Source organism: Alternaria burnsii (assembly GCF_013036055.1).
Source record: "Alternaria burnsii strain CBS107.38 chromosome Unknown 705, whole genome shotgun sequence".
Lineage (NCBI taxonomy): Eukaryota > Fungi > Ascomycota > Dothideomycetes > Pleosporales > Pleosporaceae > Alternaria > Alternaria burnsii.
This window is the reverse complement of record NW_024066107.1, coordinates 2,166,535-2,189,299: the sequence shown is the minus strand read 5'-3', so window position 1 is coordinate 2,189,299 and position 22,765 is coordinate 2,166,535. Positions and strand designations below refer to the sequence as shown.

Here is a 22,765-nt window from a genome sequence, read left to right as displayed (position 1 = left end):
GCTCCCGATCGGAGTTTCAACTCCACCATGGAGCATCGCTTTCAACATTATTGAATAAATGCCTTAGGCTCCGCCTAACCCTTTACTCTTGCTACTACCACCCTTGATCTCATCATCAGCGTCCCGCGGAAATTGCACGCCCATCGCCTTCATCATGTTGCCTGCCGGGCCTGCCATCCCAGCTTGGCCTTTGAAAGCTTTTAACATGTTATCGGCAAGGTTGTAGTCTTCGTCCAAGATTTCATCGTCTTCGTCGTCCTCATCCTCCTCAGCAACTTCCTGGAGCTTTCCTTTGCCTTTACCATTACTATCAGATAAAAGCCCTGTTCCTGGTTTGTGGTCGGGCTTGGAGTTGACGTTCAGTGCCCCGTGGCTGAAGAGCTCAGCTTCCATCATCTCAGTGAGTTTTTGGATCTCCTCATCTTCTTCCTTCTCAGCATCTTGTTCGAGAGCTAACGCACGAGCTTCATCAGTGAGGATGGCTTTCTCAGCTGCGGGCAACATCATAAACTTTTCGAAAGCTTGCTCGTATTCCGCAAACTCCGCATCAGCCTCTGCGTCCTCCTCTTCATCTGTGCCGGCATCATCTTCGCCATTGCTGGTCTTCGCTTTGCCTTTGCCTTTGCCTTTGCTCTTCGTATCGTTCTCAGCTGTAGAGTCACTATCTTCAGGATCCTCCCATCCTCTGTCACCAGCATCTGAATCGTTGTCTACATCCATGGGGTCCAGGCCTCCATCGGCACCCTCGGCACCAGCCTCATTGTCAGCCAGGAAGTCGTTGAAGCGTGCAACCATCTTTTTCAAATTCTCCTCCGCATTCTTATCGCCAAACGCGCCTTTTGCGCCACTTCCTTTACCTTCTAGCTCTTTCTCAAACTCCGAGAAGTCAATATTGAGCCATGCCTCATCGTCTTCACGTTTGGGCCAAATAGCAATTTCGGTGTCAGTGGGAAGTGTGTCGTCACCATTCTCCAGATCTTCTAAAAGAAGCGCAATCTCGCGCGTCGGTTTACGAGAGGCATACAAGGAGTGTGACAGGAGCATTTGCATGCCTGCTGCGATTTTGATCCCGATTTCTGCTTTCTCAATTGGTTTACCAGATTTAGCGAGCTGCTCTAGTGCTGTATCCCATGGCGCCTGGGGCTCCCAGTGCTGGCCTAGGAGCTGAGCATAAAGGACTTTGGTAAAGCGAACGCTGACGTCGACAAAATCTTCCGGCGGGAATGTGAGAGGAATTCTGGACTTTTCGGGTTGTATAAGCCGGATGGAGATGGGATCTCGGAGATAAAAGGCTTCGACCACCGGTGCGATATAGGATGGATTGATATGCAAGATATGCGCGACCTTCCTTGGTAGTGGAAGTGTCGCATGGTGCTGGTTTTCAGATATCGCAGCGGGATACCCAGCTAAGCGATGAAAAGCTTCTTTCTCTACTTTGCCGTACTGCTGTGGACGTGCTGGTGTCTCATCAATAATCTGTAAAGCCTGCACTTGCGTCAAAGGGGCAGGGTCTTCTTCCTTCCCCAATGGAATTATCAGTAGGCGGTGACTATTAATCCAGACTCTGTTCTCGGCGACTTCAGGGTTCAACCATTTTGGTAGCGCGTTCGCAGCCTCGATTAGAAGAAACTCTCCGTCGCTGTCATAAATGCGGATCCATGCATCCTTGAACTCCTTGCTTAACTCACGCAGGAAGTAGACTATAAGCCATTCGTCTGCGACGCTATCACCGTAATTAGATCGTCCTTTTAATAGCCACTGATGTTCTTCCCGGACTAGGTCAAGCGCAAGAGAATCACGCTGCCATATGTACTCCTTCAGGAACCTCTTTTCCAAGATGGTCAGGGCGCGTTGGAAGGCTTGTAATCTTTCCCTTGTCTGGATGTCCGAGAGCCTAGAGTCGATGATGAAGACGGTGTATTCCACGACATCATCGGGCAATTTCTTAGGAAAGCCATCGAAACCTTGACCAAACCATTTGAGGTCATCCTGAGGGCCGTCCATTGTATCCGGCCAGACGTTTGTGAAGGTAGTCTCGATCCGATGGCCCGAGAGCTTAGGTCTGTACGCTGGCTGTTGTCCAAAAAGTGATATAGATCTACCTCAAGCCAAAAAGACGAAGCCTACAGTGAGTTTTGTGGTGCGGGCGGCGCCTACGTAACGTGACATACGGGGAAGACACGCTTTTCGGCTTCTTGCCTACATGGGCTAGCGGCGGGCTGCATCCCTGTCATGGTCCGAGCGTCCCCAAACAAACAACATCCATACTATCATGAGGTGGAACATGAGGCACTCGCACGACTGAGGTGCGCCCCAAAAGACCTTTCTATTTCTCTCACTCATGCGTTGCTAGAGTACATTACATATCATGGCGCACCTACCGGACACACCTCGCACAGAGGTTGGCGACACGACGCGCTTCACGATCAACGAGCCCTCGTTCAGCATGGAAGAGACGTTCCATGCGCCCACAGACCGCGACAACCTCTTCAAACAGATGAGCGGCGCCCGAACACCCCGACAGCCGCTTGCTACCCGACGTCAGCTGAACGCGAAAAACGAGTTCACGCCCATGCTGAAGAGCGCAACCGCGAATCGGACGCGCCAGGTCAACGGACTACTGGACGGAAAGCTCACAACACCCGCCGCGATGAAGCCAGGCTTCCAAGTCAGCAACACCCCGCTGCCCGAGGCGAGCACATTCGACATACATTCGAGTTCCTTCGCCGATTCCGTCGATGGCCGGACGCAGCTGCCAGACCCCAACTCGAGTACTATGAGTACACCTACAGCGCTACCGCGACGGGCCGAGGGCGAGATGGACAGCGGAAATGGCAACGTACTTACTCTGAGGGAGCAGGAGGCTGTACGTATATCCCCGCTTAGCCGCACTCACTCACCTGGAGTACCCTAACACAATTGCAGCGTCTGGAGCAGATCGACAAGGAGAACTTCGGTCTCAAGCTTAAAATTCATTTCCTCGAAGAGAATCTGAAAAAGATGGGCCCTGAGTTTAACCGACAGGCCATGGAAGAGAACATCAACCTTAAGTCGGAGAAGGTCACAATGGCGCGCGATATAAAGAACTACTCGAAAGACCTCAAAGCCGCCGAAAAAGAGCTAGACACATACAAGCAGCAGTTACGGGAGTACGCCGAAAAGGTCAAACGGCGGCACGTCGATGAGGGCATGCGCGAAGAGATGGATGAGCTTCGAAGGCTGGCCGACGAACGTGCCGACGAGGTGGAGCGCCTTGAAAGGAAGCTTGAAGAAGAGAAGGGTGCCGATGAAGAGTTGGACAAGGTCAAAGCAGACCTGGAGCACACACAAGCGGAGCTCACAAGAAGAGACGAGTTGCTAGACGAGCAGGAGGAGCAGATGAGAGACTTGGAGGAGCAGCTGAAGAACGCGCAAAATTCACAGTCTGCTGACGACGAGGACAAGGACCGCCAACTCAAGGACCAAGCTGAACGCATTGCTGAGTTGGAAGCACAGTTGCAATCGGCCAAACAGTCACAAGAAGATAACTTTGCGGAAAAGGACCGTCAAATGGCCGATCAAAGTGAGAAGATCGAGCATATCCAGGAGCAGCTTCGCGCAGTCGAACGTGAAAAGGAGGCCGAGATCAACGCCCTTAAATCCAAGCTTGATTCCGCTACTCTCGAGAAGGATCAGGAAATACGAGAGCTGAACGAAAGCCTTGACGAAGCCGAAAACGACCTCGAAGCCGCAGAGGAGCAAAGACGTCGTGAGATTGCCATGGTTGAGGAGCGCTTACGTTCGATGGAGCGTGAGAAGGATACCGAACTCCGGGAGCTGCAGCGGCGCCTTCAGACTATTCAGAACGAAAAGGAAGCTGAGATGGATGCTCTACGCGAACGCCTGGAGCTTGCAGAGTCTCAGGGAGACAACCAAGTCCAATTAGCGCAACAATCCGCCAATGATGCTAGACAAAAGGTGGTTGAGATCACTCGCGAAAAGGGCGTTGAGATCGAATTATTGCAGTCGAGAGTCGACGCCGCTGAATCAAGAGCCGATGAGTTAGACGACTTCCGCAAGCAACACCAAGATGCGATGCAGCAGATTGCACGTCTACAACGGGAGGCGTCCGCATACGAGCAACAGTTGCAACAGCTCCGACGTGATCTCAATCAGAAGGATCGCGAGCTAGATGGATTGAATACGATACGACGTGAGCGCGATGATGCGACTCAAGAACTGACAGGCCTTCGTTTAAATCTAAACAGCAAAGACGCTCAGGTGCAGGCGCTCAACAACGCTACACGGGAACGCGACAACCTCTCGCGCGAACTTTCGAATCTTCGTCGCGAGCGCGACAACCTGGTCTCGAAGATGTCGAGCAAAGACGAGCAAGTGGAGGTTTTACGCAGAGGCAACAACGACCGCGACACCTTAGTAGCCACTCTTCGACAGGAACGTAAAGATATCGAGAGCGAAATGCGTAATCTGCGGTCCGCTGTGTCTGGCAAGGACACACAGATTGAAGCACTTCAGAAGATCACACGCGAACGGGATGCGCTGTCTCGAGATCTGTCCAGCTTGCAATCAACATTGCAAGCCCGTGAGCGTGATATGGCCGGTCTGCAAAAGAAGATTGAAGCGCAAGAGGCAACACTCCAAGAGCTTAAGCAACTCAGGAATGACCTTAGTGACAGAACACGAGAGCTGAATACAGCACGACAAACGATATCCGACCGCGAAGCTGAGCTTGATGCCTTAAGGAGCCACGCCGACGAGCCCGACACCCAGATCGACGTCATGCAGGATCTAGTACGCAAGCGTGATGATGAGCTTGAGAATATACGCGAGGAGTTAAATGAACAGAGGAGCCAAGTTGACGCTCTGCAACGACTAGCAGAAGAGCGCCTGGAAGCTCTGGAGGAGCTCAGGGAGAACGCCCGTCGGGAGAAGGACGACTTCGAAGCCGAGATAGAAGTTCTGCAAGAAGACGCCGACGAAGTCGCCGAGGAGAAAGCCTCGCTTGAGGAGAAGATAACCGTTCTGGAGTCTATGATACGTGACAAGGAGAGCCAGAATGGAGCTTTGCAATCTGAGTCCCGTGCAGCACAACGAGAACAGAAGGCTGCTCTTGAGAACAAGATTCGCGATCTTGAATCACGAATCCGCGACAAGGACGCTCAACATCGCAAACTCCTATCCGAAGCCAAGTCGGCAACGCGCAATCAGCAATCAGCTCTTGAACGTCAACTACAAGACCTGCAGTCACATCTTCGCGAAAAAGAGTCACAGCTGCGTCTCATACAAGCGTCCTCGAAGGCGATCCAACAAAAGGCCAACCAGGATGCGATTGATCTCGACGAACAGGCGGAAACCCTCACAAAACGCCACATCAAGGAAATCAACGGTCTCGCTAAGCAAATCCAGTTCCTCCGCGCACGATGCTCGCGAGCAGAGGCGTTCCGTGAAGCCCTTGGGTACCAAAAGAAGTTCTTCTTGATGCAGATTCAAACTTACAACGAATGGTATGTCTCGACTCTTCTACTTGACTCGTTCTGCAACACAGCCACTAACATCTCACAGTAATCAAGAAGATCTCAATCTCATCTCTCAGATGGGTATTACCCCCGACGTTACGGTGCACGACCGCCGACCCAAGCTCAAGTCTGCGATTATCGCTGTTGTCGCTGCGATCCGCATGCAAAAGCTAGCTGATGGCTGGGCGCAGAACAGAAAAATTCATGAACAGTTAAAAGCCAAGCTAGAAAGTATGAGGCGGAATAGTGGAAGGAATGTGGGTGTGCCAACTAGCGCTAGAAAGAGTGTGGGGGGTTCACATTTGAGGATTGCGAGGTAGGACTGGCAACATCTGCGAAAGCAGGGATGGTAGAGGCGTTTTTGTTATTACTATGCATAGCTTGGTGTCGACCACCACGGAACAGGTGTTGTGATTACCCACTGTCGGTTTAGCGTATGATTGTTGCACAGAATGAAGTTATGACATTGGAACTCGATCTTCTTGAAATGCCCTCGTACGTTTTGTAGGCGAAATGAAATACTGAAAGAAATTGGGTATCATAGTCATCCCGCCATTGCTGCCGCCACCAACAAATACTCTTGTACTTGCACGCTGCACCGATTTCACCTTATTTCTTCAACGTTCCACAGACACCGCAAACGCCTGCATCACCAGCGTTTACGTACTGACTTCCTTCGCAAGCAGCGCTCTTGCATCGCCAGTAATCAGGAACAGAGTCTTCCTTCAATACGTTTGCACAGACAGCGCAAGTCAGCGCCTCTGCGTCGTTTTCAAGGGAACACACAGGACAGGGAAAGCTTTGTGATAGTCGAAGTCGTAAAGCAGGAGTATCAGGGTCATGCCGAGATTTGTGAATCTCAGATTGAGAGAGTTCCGAATCCAATAGTGGCGTTGAGGCAGCAGGGGCAGCAGTCGAACGTGAGGTACTCGTTGGTCCAGGTTTCATCTTTAACGACAGCGATTTTGGTGGCTTGCTCGAGGCTCTGGCCAGTGTCGACTTAGCCGTAGAATTGGGCTGCGGCGCAAATTTTTGAATCTCATCCATTTCTCTTCTTGCATCACCATCGTTTTCGTTATCGTCTTCGCAGATCTTGATGAGAGCGCGACCTTTATCGTCGAACATGCTCTTCCCGTCTACGTCCAACGCTGCACCGTCTTGATCGCCTTCGACAAACTCGTCTTCTGTGTCGCTGTCTGATGAAGGTTCCTCTTTCTTGATAGTAACGTCCTCTTTCTTAACCGGATCGAAGCGTGCTAACGCTGCTGCTGCTCTAAGATCACGTCCTCGTGCGCTACCGGCGACCCTAGGCTTGCCCTTCTTCGGCACACCTTTTTCCAGCTTGACTTTAGTATCGTCGTCCGCTCCCAATGCTTGTCCTCCGGCCCCGAATTTCTTAACGATTCTCCGTTGCTTCCTCTCTGCATAGCTCAGTGCAGGCTTTTCCTTTCCGCCTCTCTTCCTTTTGTTCCTCTTCCGTCCATATGTGCCACCACACAGATGCTCAGGCACGTCCATTGCCTCACCATCGTCTGCCTGCAAGGCCCCTGTATCCAAATTTATACCCCTACCCCATAGCCCCTCACCAGTGTATCCTTTTGCCCAAAGTGCCCTCAGTTCCACTGCATACTCATCTCGGACCTTCCAAAAAGCCTTTGAATGATTCATCTGTTTGCAATGGGCAAGCTCGTGCACCATGACCATCTCCACCATCCTCTGTGGCAACCATCTTCCATTTCGGTCTCGGAGGACTAGTTGTATGACCTCGCCGGCATTGAAGTTGCGACCAACAAACTCGGTGTTGTAAGGAAACTCCTCGAGAGCTTGAACGAGAATCATGTGCGACTTCATGAACGGGTAGCATATTGCTGCAACACGGTTGAGTATGTTCTCTGCTATGGAGGATGTCGAGCCGGGGAGGGTGCGGATGAAGTTTATGTGCGCGTTTGGACGTTGGGTGCGCTCGTTGATGCGTTCGAAACCGAGGACCATTGTGGGGCTTTGCGCATGCGAGACCAGTCGCGTTAGAAGAGTGACTGGTATATAGGTATGGACCGGTTGAGAAAGTGCTGATACAAGCGTTGAAGTGATTGTCTCTGGGCGGCGACACTGCGTGGCGGCTGCTTGTGCGGAGATAAGCAGGGCGCGGCGTTAAGCGACGCGACGCGCCTACAGTGCCTGTGCGTCAGTTAAGCACTAACGCTAGTTAAGCATTCTTACTAGCTTAATAACAAAACTTTAACGCGTTATAACTTAACTAATATAGATCTAATTTAAGAAGTAATTATAAAAATTAAATTATAAAAACTAAGAGATAATTTCTTATACTAAGTAATTATAAAAAAGTATAGTATAGTATAAATAATATTAATAAGATAATACTGCGGCGAAACTAAAGCCTATAATATACGCTACCTCTTTCTCTATTTATAATATAAAAAAGAGCTTCTATAATACGTTAATATACTTACTAAATAACGTTTACTACCTTTAAGGAAGATAATATAACGCTTTACTATAAACTTAGCTAGAAAAAAAGTTTTAGAAACCTAAGTTACTTAGTTTCTCTAGCGTTATTCTAACTCTTTTATCTTAGTATATAGTAAGAGGTTAAGTAAACTTTATTATAACGCTAATTTAAGAGCTAAGTATAGCTTATACTTTAAGCTTTTAATTAAAAAAATAAAGAAGTATAACATCTAGCTATCTTATATATTTAATATAAATAAAAAGGAGTTTTAACTTAGAAAAATTAGTAGAATAAAGTATATCTTCTCTAAGATATATTATATAAAAAAAGAAGTACGCTAATTACTTAAAAATAGCTTAAGTAAGTAGATTACTATTATAGCTTATATTTATTTAGATAGAAGTGTTTTAAGTCCTTCTCTTATTTTTAAGGTAGCTAATAAAGCTATATAAACTAGCTAAGTTAATACTATATAAGTAGGAAACTACTTAGTCTTTACTATATTATTGCCCTCTAGCTAAAGTAATAATAATATTAGATTATATTAGCTTAAGAAAGTATTTAAAAGAGAAACTTAGTAGTATACTTTAACTAAGTATTAATTACTACTCTTTAATAGCTATAGATTTTATATTATAATAAACTTTATTAATTATTATTATAATTATAAAATTCTATTAGCTGTATACCTACTTTACGCTACCTATACGCTTTAACTACTTAATATAGTAATATTTAAACTTTTAGTAAACGCTTACTTAAAAAAGTTAACTTAATACCTTTAAAACTACTAAAGATTACTTAATATAACTAAAAGAAACTTCTTTCTACTCTTCTAGAGGTCCTAAATTAAAGTTTTTAAACTTCTTTTTATTAAAAAGTCTTTTAAAGTAACTAGTATACACCTATCTAACTTAATAGTTATACTTAATAAGTTTACTAAAGAAAAGTTAGATTTAGAAGCTAGTTTAAGCTCTATACTTTCTACTAAAAATTAGCTTAAGCTAAAGTTAATTATATATTAAGAAGTAAGAAATTAAAGTAGTAAAGAGGTTAAGAAGCTTTAATAAAGTTTATACTACCTTATAGCTTAAAATATATTCTTTTATAGTAAACTCTAAGGCTTTAAGTAGTTCTTAGCTATTAAAAAAAAGTAGGAAACTAAATCCTATACCTTATAGCTTAAGAATTATCTTAAGTATTATAGTAGAGCTATTTAGTAGTTACTTATAAGCATTAAATAAGTTTAGAAAAATAAAATATAATAATAATAATAAGCTAAGCTTAAAAAGCTTTAAAAAGCTAAGTAAGCTAAAGTAAGTAAAGTAGCTTATAATTATAAAGTAAAACTTAAAGCTATAAAGCGTATAGAGTAAAAGAAAAGTTAAGAGAAAACTAAAAAGTAGAAAGCTATAAAAAAAGCTAAAAAAAAGTATTATAAAAGCCTCTATAACGCTGCTAAAGCTATATAATTACTTAAATTAAGTAAGCGTAAAGCTTTAAAAGCTTATAAGCTAGCTATAAAGTACTAAAAGCGTAGTAGTATTACTATAACTATAGTAGGAGCTGTATAGGTTATACTAGCTACTCTACTACGTAGTTAATAAGACTACTTTATAATACTATCTAAAAAAATATCTAAATAAGCTAAAAGTTTTATAGACTTATATATAGTATAAATCTACTTTTATATAATTTTATTATAATTTATAGTAGCTCTATAACCTTATTTTATTAACTATATTAAGTTGTTAGGGGTGCTTAACTGGCGTTAGTGCTTAACTAACGCACGGGCACTGTAAGACACGTTGCGTTATTATCCACAACACTTTTAGGCTGTGGCTCAGACTCTCTTGTCAATCTCCATGTTCGCGATATCTTCGATTTATATACGAGGGACGTGTCTTGCATCTTGAGGGCATCGTACATGAAGTCATGTCAGATTGGTATGTACAAGGTTAATAACATGATACAAATTGGCCTACAAGAAAGTCCCCAGATTGACGTGTACAGCCTTGACCTGAGTATAGGAAGATAACGCGTACGCTCCGAGCTCCCTACCAATACCGCTCTGCTTGTATCCACCAAATGGGATACCGAAATGCGAGTCTTGAGAACTGTTGATCTGTATCGTTGTTAGCGCCTGTCCCATCAAGAAAAATTGAGTCTAGAATCTCGCGGGCATGACTTACCCAAACCATACCCGCCTCAATTGCACCTGCAACACGGTGTCCCCTCATAATATCTTTGGTAAACACAGCCGCACCTAGACCAAACTCGGTATCGTTCGCCTTCTCGACCGCTTCGTCTTCTGTCTTGAAGCTCTGGATGACCACAAATGGACCGAAGATCTCTTCTCGTACAACCCTCATATCATTGCTACAATTAGCGAAGACGGCCGGCTCAACAAAATATCCCTTCTCTGGGACGCCGTCTTGCTTGCCGCCATAGATGAGCTCCGCCCCATCCAATCTCGCTGTATCGACGTAGGATAGGATCTTTTGTTGAGCAGCTTTGCTGATCTGAGGTCCATGGTTGGTGTCAGCATCAAACTGCGACCCAATCTTTGTGTTTTCTTTGGTCTGCTTCTTGAAAGCTTCGAGGAACTTGTCATAGATGGTGTCTTGGACAAAGAGACGCGACGTCGCGGTGCAAACTTGGCCACTGTTACCTGCGTAACTTGGTCAGTCCCTGTACAGCAAGTAAATGTCTGGAAGTTGAGAGGGCGTACCCATGATACCCATGTGCGATCACTTTACAGCCTGGTCGAGATCGCAGTCGCCGAATACCAGAAGAGGACTCTTGCCGCCGGTCTCCAGAGTAATGTTCTTCAGGTTATTGGCAGCAGCTTTCATGATACTCCGGCCAGTAATGGTGCCTAAAAGGTGCGGGTACCAAGTCAGTGCATGCCTCACATGCAGTTCGTACAAGTCCATTGCTTACTTCCAGTGAAGGCAATCTTGTCGACGTGTGGGTGCTCAGAAAGCCGCGAACCAGCGCCCTTGCCATAGCCGTTGACGATGTTGACTACACCTGAAGGAAAGCCAGCCTCTTTGATTAGACTCGCAAGGAACAGGGCACTGAGAGGTGTCTGCTCTGCCGGCTTAAGCACAACAGTATTACCACAAGCCAGTGCTGGGCCGAGCTTCCAGGCAGCCATCTGAGTGTTTATCAGCTTCGGAGATGCTCCAGAAGGCTGGAGAGATACGTACCATGACGGGGAAATTCCACGGTATGATCTGTCCACACACGCCAAGAGGCTCATGCTTCGTATACGCCAGCTTTGCGTTGCTTGTCTCAATCGTCTGTCCATAGACCTTATCCGCCCATCCAGCGTAATATCTGAAAACCGAGATAGTCTCTGCTACATCTTCGTCCATAGCTTGCTGGTAGGGCTTGCCATTGTCCCAGGCATCGATGGTAGCAAGGATATGGCTGTTCTTCTCACAAAGGTCACCGAGCTTCCATAGCAGCTGGCCACGTTCGGCAGCAGACAGATCCCGCCATGCTGACGACTTGAACGCTGTGCGTGCTGCAGTGACTGCAGCATCTATGTCATCTTCGCTACCAGCGGAGACCTTTGCGATAACGAGTTCATCATATGGGTTTATCGTTTCTAGCGTGGAGCCAGATTTGGAAGGAACAAACTCATTATTGATGAAGAGACCTAATGGGTGTCAACCTCATATGTCTTAGACTTTGAGCTCCCTCACGCCTACCAGTAGGTTGTGTCCATTTCGTGCCATTGGGGGCTGTAAGCTCAATTGATTGTGCCATATTGGTATATGTGGATACGAGAAAATGAGTATTGAACAGTAGCGAAAAACGGATTCAATGATGGGAGATATGTCATATGAACAATGTTGGGCAGCTGAGGTCTTTCATATCTTGCGCTCATCAAATAGGACTTCATCAAGGCAACCCCGCACCGAGGCTGAGCGGAAGTTTGTCTCATAATTTGATCTCGTCATGACCATCGTCTTGATCCGATGAGAAATGCCCATCGCACTTCCCAAAGCAGACAAGACCTCGATCAAGTCACGTTGCTGGCGACATGTAAAGCATGCGGGTCTCGATCGGCACATTCGAACTACGAAGCGCGGCAGCAGACCCAAATCTCTTGAAAGGATTTTTATTTTTTGACATCATTCTTCTGATGTTCCGGAATATGTACAATGTTTACATTAGCCAGTGATCTATTCAGGTGATATGACAGCCTCAATAGCTTCGTGATCGGTTTTGCCTGTCAACTTGCCGTCTTCGGTATAGTACCATGCTAAGGCAAAAGCTCCACTCTCAGGGCTCAAACTTCCGATCGACGTCTCGACTACGCCATCACGCGCTTTGACATTGCCATCCAAACTTCTTCCTCCGGTATAGTCGTTGTTCGGAGCTCAGAGACGCTTCTGCTTGGTGACCGACAGGTTGGCGAGAGATAAGCTTTTACTCCACAAGAACCACATGTGTACGCTTTGCACGCGAAACCTGGGGCCCCACACGATCAGAGGCCTATCATCCTTCCAAACTGAGACATAGCTGATTTTCCAACATCGCTTATCAAGACGTGACACTGTGACGAGTCGGCAGGCGTGCGATCAGTGCATGCTCAAGCTGTAATCAATGCAAGGGTAATCTGGGGTAAAGAGCCAGCATGAATGATATTCCCTATCTGTAGATATGGACCATCATCATATCTTATCATGGCGAACGCCACGTTGTTAGACAAAGATACGCTAGGGATGTACGAGATCAGTTAGGACTGCCCATGATGGCTATATTCGACCACCTCGTACAGACCCTCAACTTTCCACTCTTTCTGCTACTCCTTCAAAACCGGGATTCAGTTCTTTCTCATCATGTTATCGTCTACCAACGAGAAAAAGCTCGAGAACTCTCTAGGCCCTGTGACTACCCGTGAGAAAGGCATCGTTGAGAACGTTCATTTGGGTTACAATGTGCAGCTTACGAAGAATCGGTCATTGATCTCTGTTCTGGGGATGTGCCTTGCCATCGTTGCAGTGCCGTATGGTATTGGTGGTCCTTTGTGAGAATTGCCCCTACACGAACTGCATATGAGACATAAACTGACTTCGTACGCGTACGTTGTAGGATGAGCGCCATCTACGGTGGCGGTCAACTCTCCATATTCGTCGGTGTCCTCGTCGTACTCTTCTTCAACGGCTGCGTGGCCATCTCACTCGCGGAGCTAGCATCTCGGTATCCGACATCATCTGGGGTATATTACTGGTCATATCGGCTATGCGGCGAACGCAAAGAATTACGCAAGATTGTGTCGTTCTTGACGGGCTGGTTCTGGCTCATCGGAAACTGGACGATTGCGCTTTCTGTCAACTTTGGGTTCGCTTCTCTCATCGCTGCGACGATCTCGGTTCACAACCCAGAGTGGATGGCATCAGACTGGGAACTGCTGCTCATATTCTATGCGCTGTGCGTGTTGGTATTCCTTGTATGCTCGTTCGGAGACAAACTGTTGCCGTACGTGGACTCAGTGGCCGCTGTATGGAACTTTGTTACCATCATGGCACTGCTAGTTGGTTTACTGGTTCGCGCACAGAAAGGCCGTCATTCTGCCTCTTACGCCCTGGGGAACTACGACAGTAGTTTCTCAGGTTGGGGAACAGGCTTTACTTTCTTCATCGGCCTCCTCCCACCTGCGTACGCTTTCTCTGCCATCGGCATGGTAACATCGATGACAGAAGAGTGCGCCCAGCCTAAGGTCGAAGTCTCTCGCGCTATCGCCCTGTGCATACCCTTTGGTGGCATTGCCTCCTTGCTGTTCGTCCTACCGTTATGCTTCGCGCTTCCACCACTCGAAGACATCCTCAATGCACCTTATGGCCAAGCGCTACCATACGTCGTATACTCCATCATGGGATCAAAGACTGGAGCCTTAGTCTTGATGATAATGATCCTATTCGTTACACTCTTCTGCGCTATCGCGATTACAAACGCTGCTTCCCATTGCACATGGGCGTTCAGTCGCGACAAAGCGCTTCCCCTTGCTAGCCTCTGGACACGCACCTTCGCCGACCGACCAATATATTCCCTCACGCTCGTCACAGCCGTCGAAATGTTGCTTGGTCTGATTAACCTCGGTTCCAGCAGCGCTTTCACTGCTTTCGCATCCGTGGGCGTCATCGCACTTGCCATTGGGTACCTCATTCCTATCACCATCTCTCTCTTTACCGGTAGAAAGGAAGTCTCACATGCAAAATGGAACGTAGGCAGCCTGACTGGCACTACAGCGAATATTGGTGCCATCGCATGGATCCTCTTCGAGATGGTGTTGTTTAGTATGCCAACCGTACTTCCTGTTACGGAAGTCTCCATGAACTACGCTAGCGTTGTGTTGGTTGGTTTTGCTTGTTTGAGTGCGCTGTGGTATGCGATTTCTGGTAGGAAAGGTAAGTACCGAAAAGACACCTATACAATCAAGCATGGCCGGATATTCTACTGACTACATTCAGAGTTTGATGGTCCTCCTGATGAGGTTTACAATGTTCATTAAGGCTTAAATCTCTCCCTGTCTTCGCTATCGGATGATACATTCGGCTTTAGGCTCCTTTGATTGAAAAATCACAATTAGTCCTAGTGATGCAAATATGCAGCACTTGATTACAAAGCCGTGCCGTAAGTCGATAAATTCTACCTATGGTGATTGTGAACATTGTGAAATACATTTTCCCATCTTCAGCAGGGTTTCAGCTTCGCCGCTTTGGTTTTCATGTTAACTCAAAGATAATGTAAGATTCAGTTCCGAAGGGCTGACCTGATGTACCCTGGACGTACTGATAACGATGATCTCCTTGTTTAGATATATCAAATACTGCAAGCGTATATCTGATTCGCTGAGCGTTGGATAAGGATGGCAGACTCAGTGACAAGGGGATTCAGGTAGCAGCGAAAGCCTGTATTTGGCAATGAGGTATGAGTGCTAGAATATTTTCCAACATAAACACCCATAAGGCAATCAGAAGGGAAATTCACCTTCAGGTTTCTCCAACACCCCACTATCAACCTGCTTCTTATGTTCTTCATCTAGATATGGAAGGAGCAATCCTTCCCAATGTTCTCTTCCCTTGTAGTAGCTGACTGTCTCATCCCAACTTCTGATCGCCTCTGCCAACCGTCCTGGAACATGCGGCTCTTTCGCGATAGTGGTAACGGGCTCGAAGTATGTTCGGATTGTAAAGAGTAGGGCCTTGGACTTCGGAAGACGTCGAAGCGATTGCCTTTCCGAGCGGAAGTGGATGTCTTCAACACGAAGACCTTCGGAATTGGCGGTAGCCCATGAGGCAATTGTATTGGAGTTTTGGTCGCCCATACGGTGGGACCACGCCAGACCGTCATCGAGCTGGATGAAGAACTACAGTTGATCAGCATGGGAAGCTTGTAAAGCGGAGCGGGTATATTTGTTACGTTGTTCCGAATGACAGGTTTTTCACACGTCATGTTGGCAAAGAACCGGTTCATCGCCTTTTGTAATTTCTCTTGATAATGAGGTACCCCAGCTTCGATGTGAAGCTCGTCGAGCGACATGCGGTACTTCTCAGTCAAGCGCCAGAAACCAGGTAAGCAGACCGCTCCGGCATCTATGTGGTAGTGGCCATCGTCGTTGAGTACCATAACTACAAGATCGTCCTGCACAAGCTTTGCTGCTGTGACCATAGCCTCCGTCGGGTTTGATGCCGGATATTGAAACTCCTCAGCAGTAATCGTGTTACGGAGGATGTTGCCGTGCAATTGAAAGACTTCCGGGTAGCGATGTGTGAGATACTGTGTCAACTCTTCCAGAACCTCAAAGCAGGCTAGTCGTGTGACTTCATTATCGACATATTGCACGCGAGATGCAACATCCTTCTCAAGCTCGCGTACCTTGGCGTCATGATAAGGGATGAAATTTGAATCCATCTCAATCCATTCGTTCCAATGCATCTTTCGAATGCCCATAGTAACGAAGTTTGGACCATGGCGGAACGGTCGGTATAGTTTGGGGTCTGTAAGCTCCAACTTGTAGCCTTCCGCTGGTCTAGGCAATGGTGTTTTGAACGGTATGGATGATACTTGAGAGGGTCAGTATCGTCCACTTGAGCAAGATGATTAGATGGCCGCACCTTTTTGTTTCTCATCGTGAATTTGAGGGAGAATGCTGCGCTTATTGCTTTGACCCCGCCATAGTAGTGAAAGTACAAGCAGAATCACACAAGTCGCGAAGCCTAGAGGCGTAAACACAATCTCAGATGGAACCATATCCGCGCTGTGATAGTGGTGTTTTTGCACACTGACTTCGGCACTGTCGTAAGCAGAAGACAAGACACGTTAAATGCTAGAGTATTGGAAATAGACATTGACAACGGCGAATGACACCACTGGTGGCTATCTACATCTCTAGCGCAATGTCGCCTGCATAGGTTTGCAAGAAATGTGGGTCGAGAGAGCTGGACGCTGTACTTGCCAGACCTGGCATAGCCTGAGCTGTGAGATACCGATACGCTAAACCCCGGATCCACACCTCGTGGCAAAGATGACGCCTGCGAACCTGCCATTTCGGGAAATTTCGTTGGCCCTGTGGGATTGTTCGTATCTCCGATGAGAACCTGTCTGATTGCATCGAATATAGATCGTAAAGATGCTGCATCGAAAACACTGGGGATAGCGGCCCAATGACAGCGAACTCGCCATACCAAAGTGAGGCAAATTCCGGGCAATTTCGAATCGGTGGACTTTTGTATGAACAACTCGGTCTTAGTTCAGGACTTGTCCTCGTTATGAAGTAGCCCGTGTATGCGTGCCACTTGAATGCGCAGCGAAGTGGATCAGAGCTGTTTTGCGTTGACTCGATACTTGACCCATACAGCAGAAACATGCCCCATACGTTGCGAGGGCATATAAGAAGCCGCCAGCTGCATAGGTGTGTTAAAAGCAACTTCAGACAAACGTATACCACGCTTGACAAATTTTACGACATATTTAGTCAATTCCGTACGATCTAATCGTATCTTCTACGTCAAGATCTCCAGTATGCCTGCAACATTCGGAAACTATGCGGGTACAGAATCGAAGTCGCAGGCTTTCCATTACTCCCAAGCTGTCAGAGTAGGGAGTATTGTGCGAATATCAGGTCAGGGTGGCTGGGATGCGGAAGGAAACGTAGCCCCGGATGCTCCAAAGCAGGTCGAACTAGCGCTGGAAAATATTGAGAAAGCTCTTCAGTCGGTCGAAAAGAATCTGTCTTGGAGAAACGTCTACGCTATCCGATCGTACCACACAAACATCGACGAGTCTGCTGACATGTGCATCGAAGGCTGGCGGCGGGTTATGCCTGATCACCGGCCAGTATGGACATGTGTCGAGATTACAAAACTTGGTATTGAAGGCATGCAAATCGAAATTGAGGTGGAGGCCCTAGTTGAGTAGGAGTACGGGACCGATGGTTGAATAAGATGGACTACAGTGACCAAGAAATCCATTGTATCGTGGTTGGCCGCTCTCTGGACGTCCTTTCGTTGACGTGCAATGCGCATGCATTTGGGATGAGCGATCGTAATCTTCTACGACAGCAAAGAACAGGGCAGTTCTGTTCAAATGACTAGTGTGCATATAGCACTGTTTTTGAAACTTCCGCTCCACGTGGTAGGACTACGAGAGGGCTCCCACAGTACCAGTAAAGTTTCTCGGACAGACAAGACAGACTCGAATCGCAGGTTTTTGTGTATGGTTTCAAGCGTGCTCACGACACAGTTCCGGTGTGCTTCCAAAAGTGAATGTGCGCCAGCTACATACAGTGGGAAAAGAGTACAGTTCTGCGCTCTAGATCTTGTATCCATGCCTTGTATGCACTCTAAGCACGCATGGACATGTTGCTGGAGGAGAAAATGGTTGACTGGGATGTTTTGTATAGCGCTGTAAAGGTATATTAGACCAGCGTGCTGAAAACACCGGACAAGGGATAGCGATGCTGTTGCGACCGGGTGGAAAAGGTCTTGTTCCGCATCTCTATGAGGAGATGCCAGCATAGAGTATGTAGGTTGAAGCGCGCGCTCAAACGCTTGCACCTTATCAACACAAATCTCTATACCATTTTGAAGCCTGTGGTGGTAGATACTCATCTCAGACAAAGTTGACAGGACGGACCCAAGCGACTTAGTACCAGGAATAGATTCCCACCACACCGATCCAGGCTCCATGTGCTCCCAAATGGTGGGTGGGAACGAGGGTTCTCTATCTTGAAGGAGGGCATCGGTCAGATCAGTAGACGCTAGTTCCGAGAGCAACATTCTGGTGATCCTGTCTGATATCGACCACGCTGATTGAAAACCACCCATGGCGTTTATAATTGCAATCGCTCCGGCGAGGTGGCAGCGGGTCGAAGCATCACCCGACATGCAATTGACGTAGCCTTCGAGGAAGTACAACAGCAGCACTGCGACTAGGAGTGCAGAGAGCGAGGCGTTCTCGCAATGCTCGCTACTAAGCTGACCGCGGATGGTTGACAAGCAATGAAGGCGTCTCCTATCCATGGTCTGTTTTGAAGATCCTCGCTCTTGTAGGGCCCGGTGTTCCTCGGCAAATACACATAAGGCCTGGAGAACCGGTTGCGAGCGCATGGCAAGCGCGACTGGCGGGGGAACTGGCTTGTGGAGAGTTGAGAATAGTGGCCATAACCGTGCCTTGAAATATTCTACAGCTCTTCGCTCATTGACTGCCAGGTGGGTGCTGTTGAGGGTACGCTCTATGGACAGCTGTGGTGGACATTCGGGCACGGTTTTCGCAGGCCGCTTCTTCCATCTAAGCAGCAATTTGTCGTAGCTGCAATCTTCTGTTTTGGAGATGCAACATCGGCGGCACATAGGTTTTTGAAGATCGCATTTAACTCGTCTTTGCTTGCAAGGCCAGCACGATCCTTCAACCGTACGTCGACGCTTTGGCGGACTGTTGCCAGAGGATTCCGGGCGCGACATCTGTGTGCATGACGTGATAGTGGTCGCGGATTCGAAATTAGAGTGGCGAGATCGCAGAAGGAAAGTGACAGTAGGCGTCAAAGAGCGTTGTTTGGACTCTGAGACGGGAAGCACGAGAATGCCCACGGTGTTGATACATGAAGATCAGAAAGGGCGAGACACCTCCAGACCTCCGCTCATCGGCACCTCCGTATGCCGCCTGCCAAGACCGTTATTTCCGCTAAAGCCGCTACCTTAGGGCGCGCTGCAGTTGCTGCTTCGTCTCCGACTCCAACAATGCGATGCTCCTGAAATGTCGTTCGGTATGGTTCCTGTTGGATCTCATGGCGGTATGGCATTGTTGACTTCGGGGCTGGGGTCAAGACGAAACAAACAAGTAAGCACCTTGTCGGAGCTCATGCTTTTGTGCGCCGAGAAAGGCAACGCAAACGATACCTAGGTATGCAAAGGTCAACAAACTCGCTCTCCTTATCTGGAGACTTCTACTGTTACAATTCTTTCTAGGGCGGTCTGATCTAGTTGTGGCTTTTGTGATCGATATCAGCATTTCGCCTAACGCTCGACCGTCGGATCAGCCCTGCATTTTGGTTCCGAGCCGTAGTGCCAGGCTTACAAACTGTTAGCATATTTTCTTGTTACCGTTCAGCCTGTTACTACCTGTGGTGGTACCTGCAGTAAAGCGCAGTCAGCACAAGTACCGGAAAGACCCTCGCTTTTGACAGTTTCTATATGCGCGTCGAGGCGTGTTCCAGTCTACACTATTCTCAACAGAGGACGCTAGGGCCTGGGTACCAAGATCAGTCGCAGAACAAGCCACCTTGCTGAATCAGTAGAGTTTGCAAGGCAGTAACTTGTCTGACCTGCTGTGCCGATGCTGTTGCACACAGTTGGAAGTCTCGTGACGGCTCCGGCTCTCCACAGCATCGGCTGCTCGACTAGGCTAGTGTGGTCGATCTCCCTGTTCAGCCTCTCCACGTATGGTCAAGTGATTGAAGACTCAGCGCTATCTTTTCTATCGCTATCATTACTCGATCCTTGGGTACGAACGTCGACGTTCCCATGTCGCTTGCTTAAGGCGATGTCGCAAGACAGCTCGACACTACACTTTTTTCTCAAGAGTCGTAACATAGGTAAGGGGAAGTGAGTCTCAGCTGATGGTACTGGCTCCCACTAGCTGAAGCACAAACGTACCGCTTAGTCATTTCACAAATGGCAGTAGCCGGGACTGCAAGGCAAGTGATGCGCTTGCTTTTTGCGGATCGTGGGTTCAGGTGCCGGATTTTCATGCGGAGAGTATTGAGCCTTGCCATGCCAAGCAAGCATGCGAGCTTCGGTACCCAGTCCAGCAAGGTCTGGGCAAGCCATCATGCGCCTTCACGAGAGGATACGACATGATCGCTGCCTCGTAGCATTCTAGACAACGAGTACAGAAGCTAGTGGTGATGGAGAATGGCGATGCAGTATCCTCTTTCTCGGCAAGGAGCGTTTCCGCAGCTGCGCATCGGTGGCAACTGCGCAGTATGCGATGATTGCAGGCTCTCGCCCGCTCGCTATGGCCTGCACTTGCTTGTCGAATGGCGAGTGCTTCACCTCATACTCGTTGAGCAGGATTCAGTATCTGCAACAGCTAGACCGTTCTTCAACGCGCCGCTTCGGAGGCTTGGCATTTTCCTTCTGGACTCTGCGCCGACTATTGGACTGCCAACACTTCTCACCAGGAGCCGGAGACTACTTGTCTCCAAAGATCACTTGTCTCCAAAGATCACTAGTGTAGGCTCGGCCCTGCATATCGTAGTCATGACCATCAGCTGGTAGCTGTTTGGCCATGTTCTCTTAACTACATCGCCTTAGAGCGGCTGGCTTGGCTCGAAGCTGCAGGGGTAGAGCACTATTTCGAGGACCGAGCTGTATCTTTCTAGTCGACGTGGCTTGCCGTGGCCTCGACTGCACTGTGCCCTGCTTCCGTATTAGACGTGATCGACCAGGCTGAAGCCCTTAGGGTTTGTACACGACCGCTGTAGTAGACTGTCGCGGGATATAAGGATGTTCTAAACACCTTATCTTTTCGTTCCTCACCTGTTCATAGTTGCCCATCTCTCGTTGGCTCCTTTAGTAATTTGTTCATACTCTTTTCGGTCGTTACATATTTTCACTTTCAACATGGTCCTAAGTAAATCTCTGGCTTTGCCTCTCCTCGCTTTGTGCTCCATAGCTTCATCTACTCCATTGGAACAACGCGAAGCTGCACCGGGCCTCATCGATAACATCCTTGGCGGTGGGGATCTCAGTGGTATCGGACAGCTTATTGCTGATGTTCTGTCTGGCAAGAGATCGCCTATCGACAACACTAAGGCGAACAAGCCGGCGACATGCTCGTTGTTCAGCGTCGACAAATGCTGTGTTTGTGAGTTCTGACAAACCTCTCTCGATCGTATCGAAGTACTAATAGTTTTCAGGGTATGATGTCTCTGCCGAACTCACGAAACATTTCGTCGGAGCCGACAAACAATGCAACGATAATGCCCGCGCTGCAGTTCGTATGGGTTTCCATGATGCTGGGTCTTGGGACAAAAATGCTCCCAACGGTGGTGCCGATGGATCGCTACTGATGGACTTTGGCGAAGAGGACCGGCCAGAGAACAAAGGCCTTCAAAATATTCGCACACTACTTCGTAGTGTACAGGCCAAGTACAAGGTTGGGTACGCCGATCTTGTCCAATATGCGCATAATCATGCCACCGTCTCATGCCCGAAGGGTCCACGCGTACTTGCGTTCGTTGGCCGCAAAGACGCTACAAAGGCTGCGCCCACTGGTCTCCTGCCAGATGTTCGAGATGATGCCGACAAGATGATCGAACTCTTCAAACAGAAGGGTTTCTCAGCACACGATCTTGCAGCCCTCGTAGGCGCCCATGCAACAGCCAAACAACGTTTTGTCGACCCTACTTTCGCGGAGAAGCCTCTCGATACGACTCCTGGTGTCTGGGACGTCGAATTCTACAATGACACACTTAACAACCCCGCGGGTATCTCCAAAGACCAAAAGATCTTTGTACTCCCAAGTGACAAGGTGCTGTCAAAACATCCTAAGATCAACGATGAGTGGAAACTCTATGTCGGCAACCAGGTCCATTGGAACCTGGACTATGCGAAGGCGTACATCAGGATGAGTTTGTTGGGTGTAGAGAAGAAAGACCTGCTCAAGTTGACCGACTGCACGAGGACCTTGCCCATCACCAAACCTTCATTTCCTTAGTATATAGATTTTCCAATACCCCCTACTTGCGTTGCGGTATAATTTAATGGTTACTATTGGTACATATTTTCGGAATCGATCTGCATATCGTTGCGTAGACTACGAAGTCAATATTGGTGCAGATCTCATTACCATTTTCTTTGTGTGCATCTATCGTATGTGTCGTCCTCAAGATATTTGCATTCTACTCTGAACTATCCGAGGTCCTCTAGAAAGAAATTGGGCAACGGCACTGACCGCGAGACCGATCAGAACGCGAAGGGCAAGTCGACAAGAATTTTCTTCCTATAGTCGTATTAGCAACCTTGAGATTTATTACACTTTATTAGCATCCTGTCTTGCATCAAAATACTATCGCCACAAGGATCATAGTCTACCCAACGGGGACAGGTGGGGTGGCTGACATAAGCAACAGACTGGCAAGGGTCCGGGTCAGACGAGTCGAGCTTGCTTGTTTGTAGTGCGGAGAGTAGCTCACAAACGTCACGGCCGGCACACGAGCGTCACCACCACCACGATCCATCCGCACGCTCGCAGACCG

General features: G+C 47.9%; 9 protein-coding genes across 9 annotated transcripts; 4 read left to right on the top strand and 5 right to left on the bottom strand.

Moving 5' to 3' along the window:
• Window positions 1–63: 63 nt before the first annotated feature.
• GT037_000777 (sgt1 family protein sgt1) lies at window positions 64–2,004 on the bottom strand (the record flags this gene model as incomplete). Its single annotated transcript, XM_038925824.1, has 1 exon — window positions 64–2,004. One exon carries the CDS (start codon window positions 2,002–2,004, stop codon window positions 64–66), a length of 1,941 nt encoding a protein of 646 aa, XP_038791680.1.
• Window positions 2,005–2,368: 364 nt separating this feature from the next.
• Window positions 2,369–5,836, top strand: GT037_000776 (spindle-pole body protein; the record flags this gene model as incomplete). The annotated part of the gene is made up of 3 exons (XM_038925823.1): window positions 2,369–2,866; window positions 2,926–5,504; window positions 5,563–5,836. The coding sequence occupies 3 exons, from the start codon at window positions 2,369–2,371 to the stop codon at window positions 5,834–5,836; spliced, it is 3,351 nt and encodes a 1,116-aa protein (XP_038791679.1).
• Window positions 5,837–6,125: 289 nt separating this feature from the next.
• Window positions 6,126–7,508, bottom strand: GT037_000775 (wlm-domain-containing protein; the record flags this gene model as incomplete). The annotated part of the gene is made up of 1 exon (XM_038925822.1): window positions 6,126–7,508. The coding sequence occupies one exon, from the start codon at window positions 7,506–7,508 to the stop codon at window positions 6,126–6,128; it is 1,383 nt and encodes a 460-aa protein (XP_038791678.1).
• A 2,459-nt stretch (window positions 7,509–9,967) lies between these two features.
• GT037_000774 (aldehyde dehydrogenase) lies at window positions 9,968–11,763 on the bottom strand (the record flags this gene model as incomplete). Its single annotated transcript, XM_038925821.1, has 6 exons — window positions 9,968–10,111; window positions 10,179–10,650; window positions 10,741–10,864; window positions 10,930–11,146; window positions 11,199–11,653; window positions 11,706–11,763. The coding sequence occupies 6 exons, from the start codon at window positions 11,761–11,763 to the stop codon at window positions 9,968–9,970; spliced, it is 1,470 nt and encodes a 489-aa protein (XP_038791677.1).
• Window positions 11,764–12,842: 1,079 nt separating this feature from the next.
• GT037_000773 (amino acid transporter) lies at window positions 12,843–14,515 on the top strand (the record flags this gene model as incomplete). Its single annotated transcript, XM_038925820.1, has 3 exons — window positions 12,843–13,030; window positions 13,096–14,411; window positions 14,475–14,515. The coding sequence occupies 3 exons, from the start codon at window positions 12,843–12,845 to the stop codon at window positions 14,513–14,515; spliced, it is 1,545 nt and encodes a 514-aa protein (XP_038791676.1).
• A 462-nt stretch (window positions 14,516–14,977) lies between these two features.
• Window positions 14,978–16,257, bottom strand: GT037_000772 (uncharacterized protein; the record flags this gene model as incomplete). Its single annotated transcript, XM_038925819.1, has 3 exons — window positions 14,978–15,373; window positions 15,427–16,070; window positions 16,122–16,257. 3 exons carry the CDS (start codon window positions 16,255–16,257, stop codon window positions 14,978–14,980), a joined length of 1,176 nt encoding a protein of 391 aa, XP_038791675.1.
• Window positions 16,258–17,028: 771 nt separating this feature from the next.
• Window positions 17,029–17,424, top strand: GT037_000771 (uncharacterized protein; the record flags this gene model as incomplete). Its single annotated transcript, XM_038925818.1, has 1 exon — window positions 17,029–17,424. The coding sequence occupies one exon, from the start codon at window positions 17,029–17,031 to the stop codon at window positions 17,422–17,424; it is 396 nt and encodes a 131-aa protein (XP_038791674.1).
• Window positions 17,425–17,588: 164 nt separating this feature from the next.
• Window positions 17,589–18,857, bottom strand: GT037_000770 (zn 2cys6 transcription factor; the record flags this gene model as incomplete). The annotated part of the gene is made up of 1 exon (XM_038925817.1): window positions 17,589–18,857. The coding sequence occupies one exon, from the start codon at window positions 18,855–18,857 to the stop codon at window positions 17,589–17,591; it is 1,269 nt and encodes a 422-aa protein (XP_038791673.1).
• A 2,271-nt stretch (window positions 18,858–21,128) lies between these two features.
• Window positions 21,129–22,224, top strand: GT037_000769 (ligninase lg6 precursor; the record flags this gene model as incomplete). Its single annotated transcript, XM_038925816.1, has 2 exons — window positions 21,129–21,372; window positions 21,425–22,224. 2 exons carry the CDS (start codon window positions 21,129–21,131, stop codon window positions 22,222–22,224), a joined length of 1,044 nt encoding a protein of 347 aa, XP_038791672.1.
• Window positions 22,225–22,765: the final 541 nt, after the last annotated feature.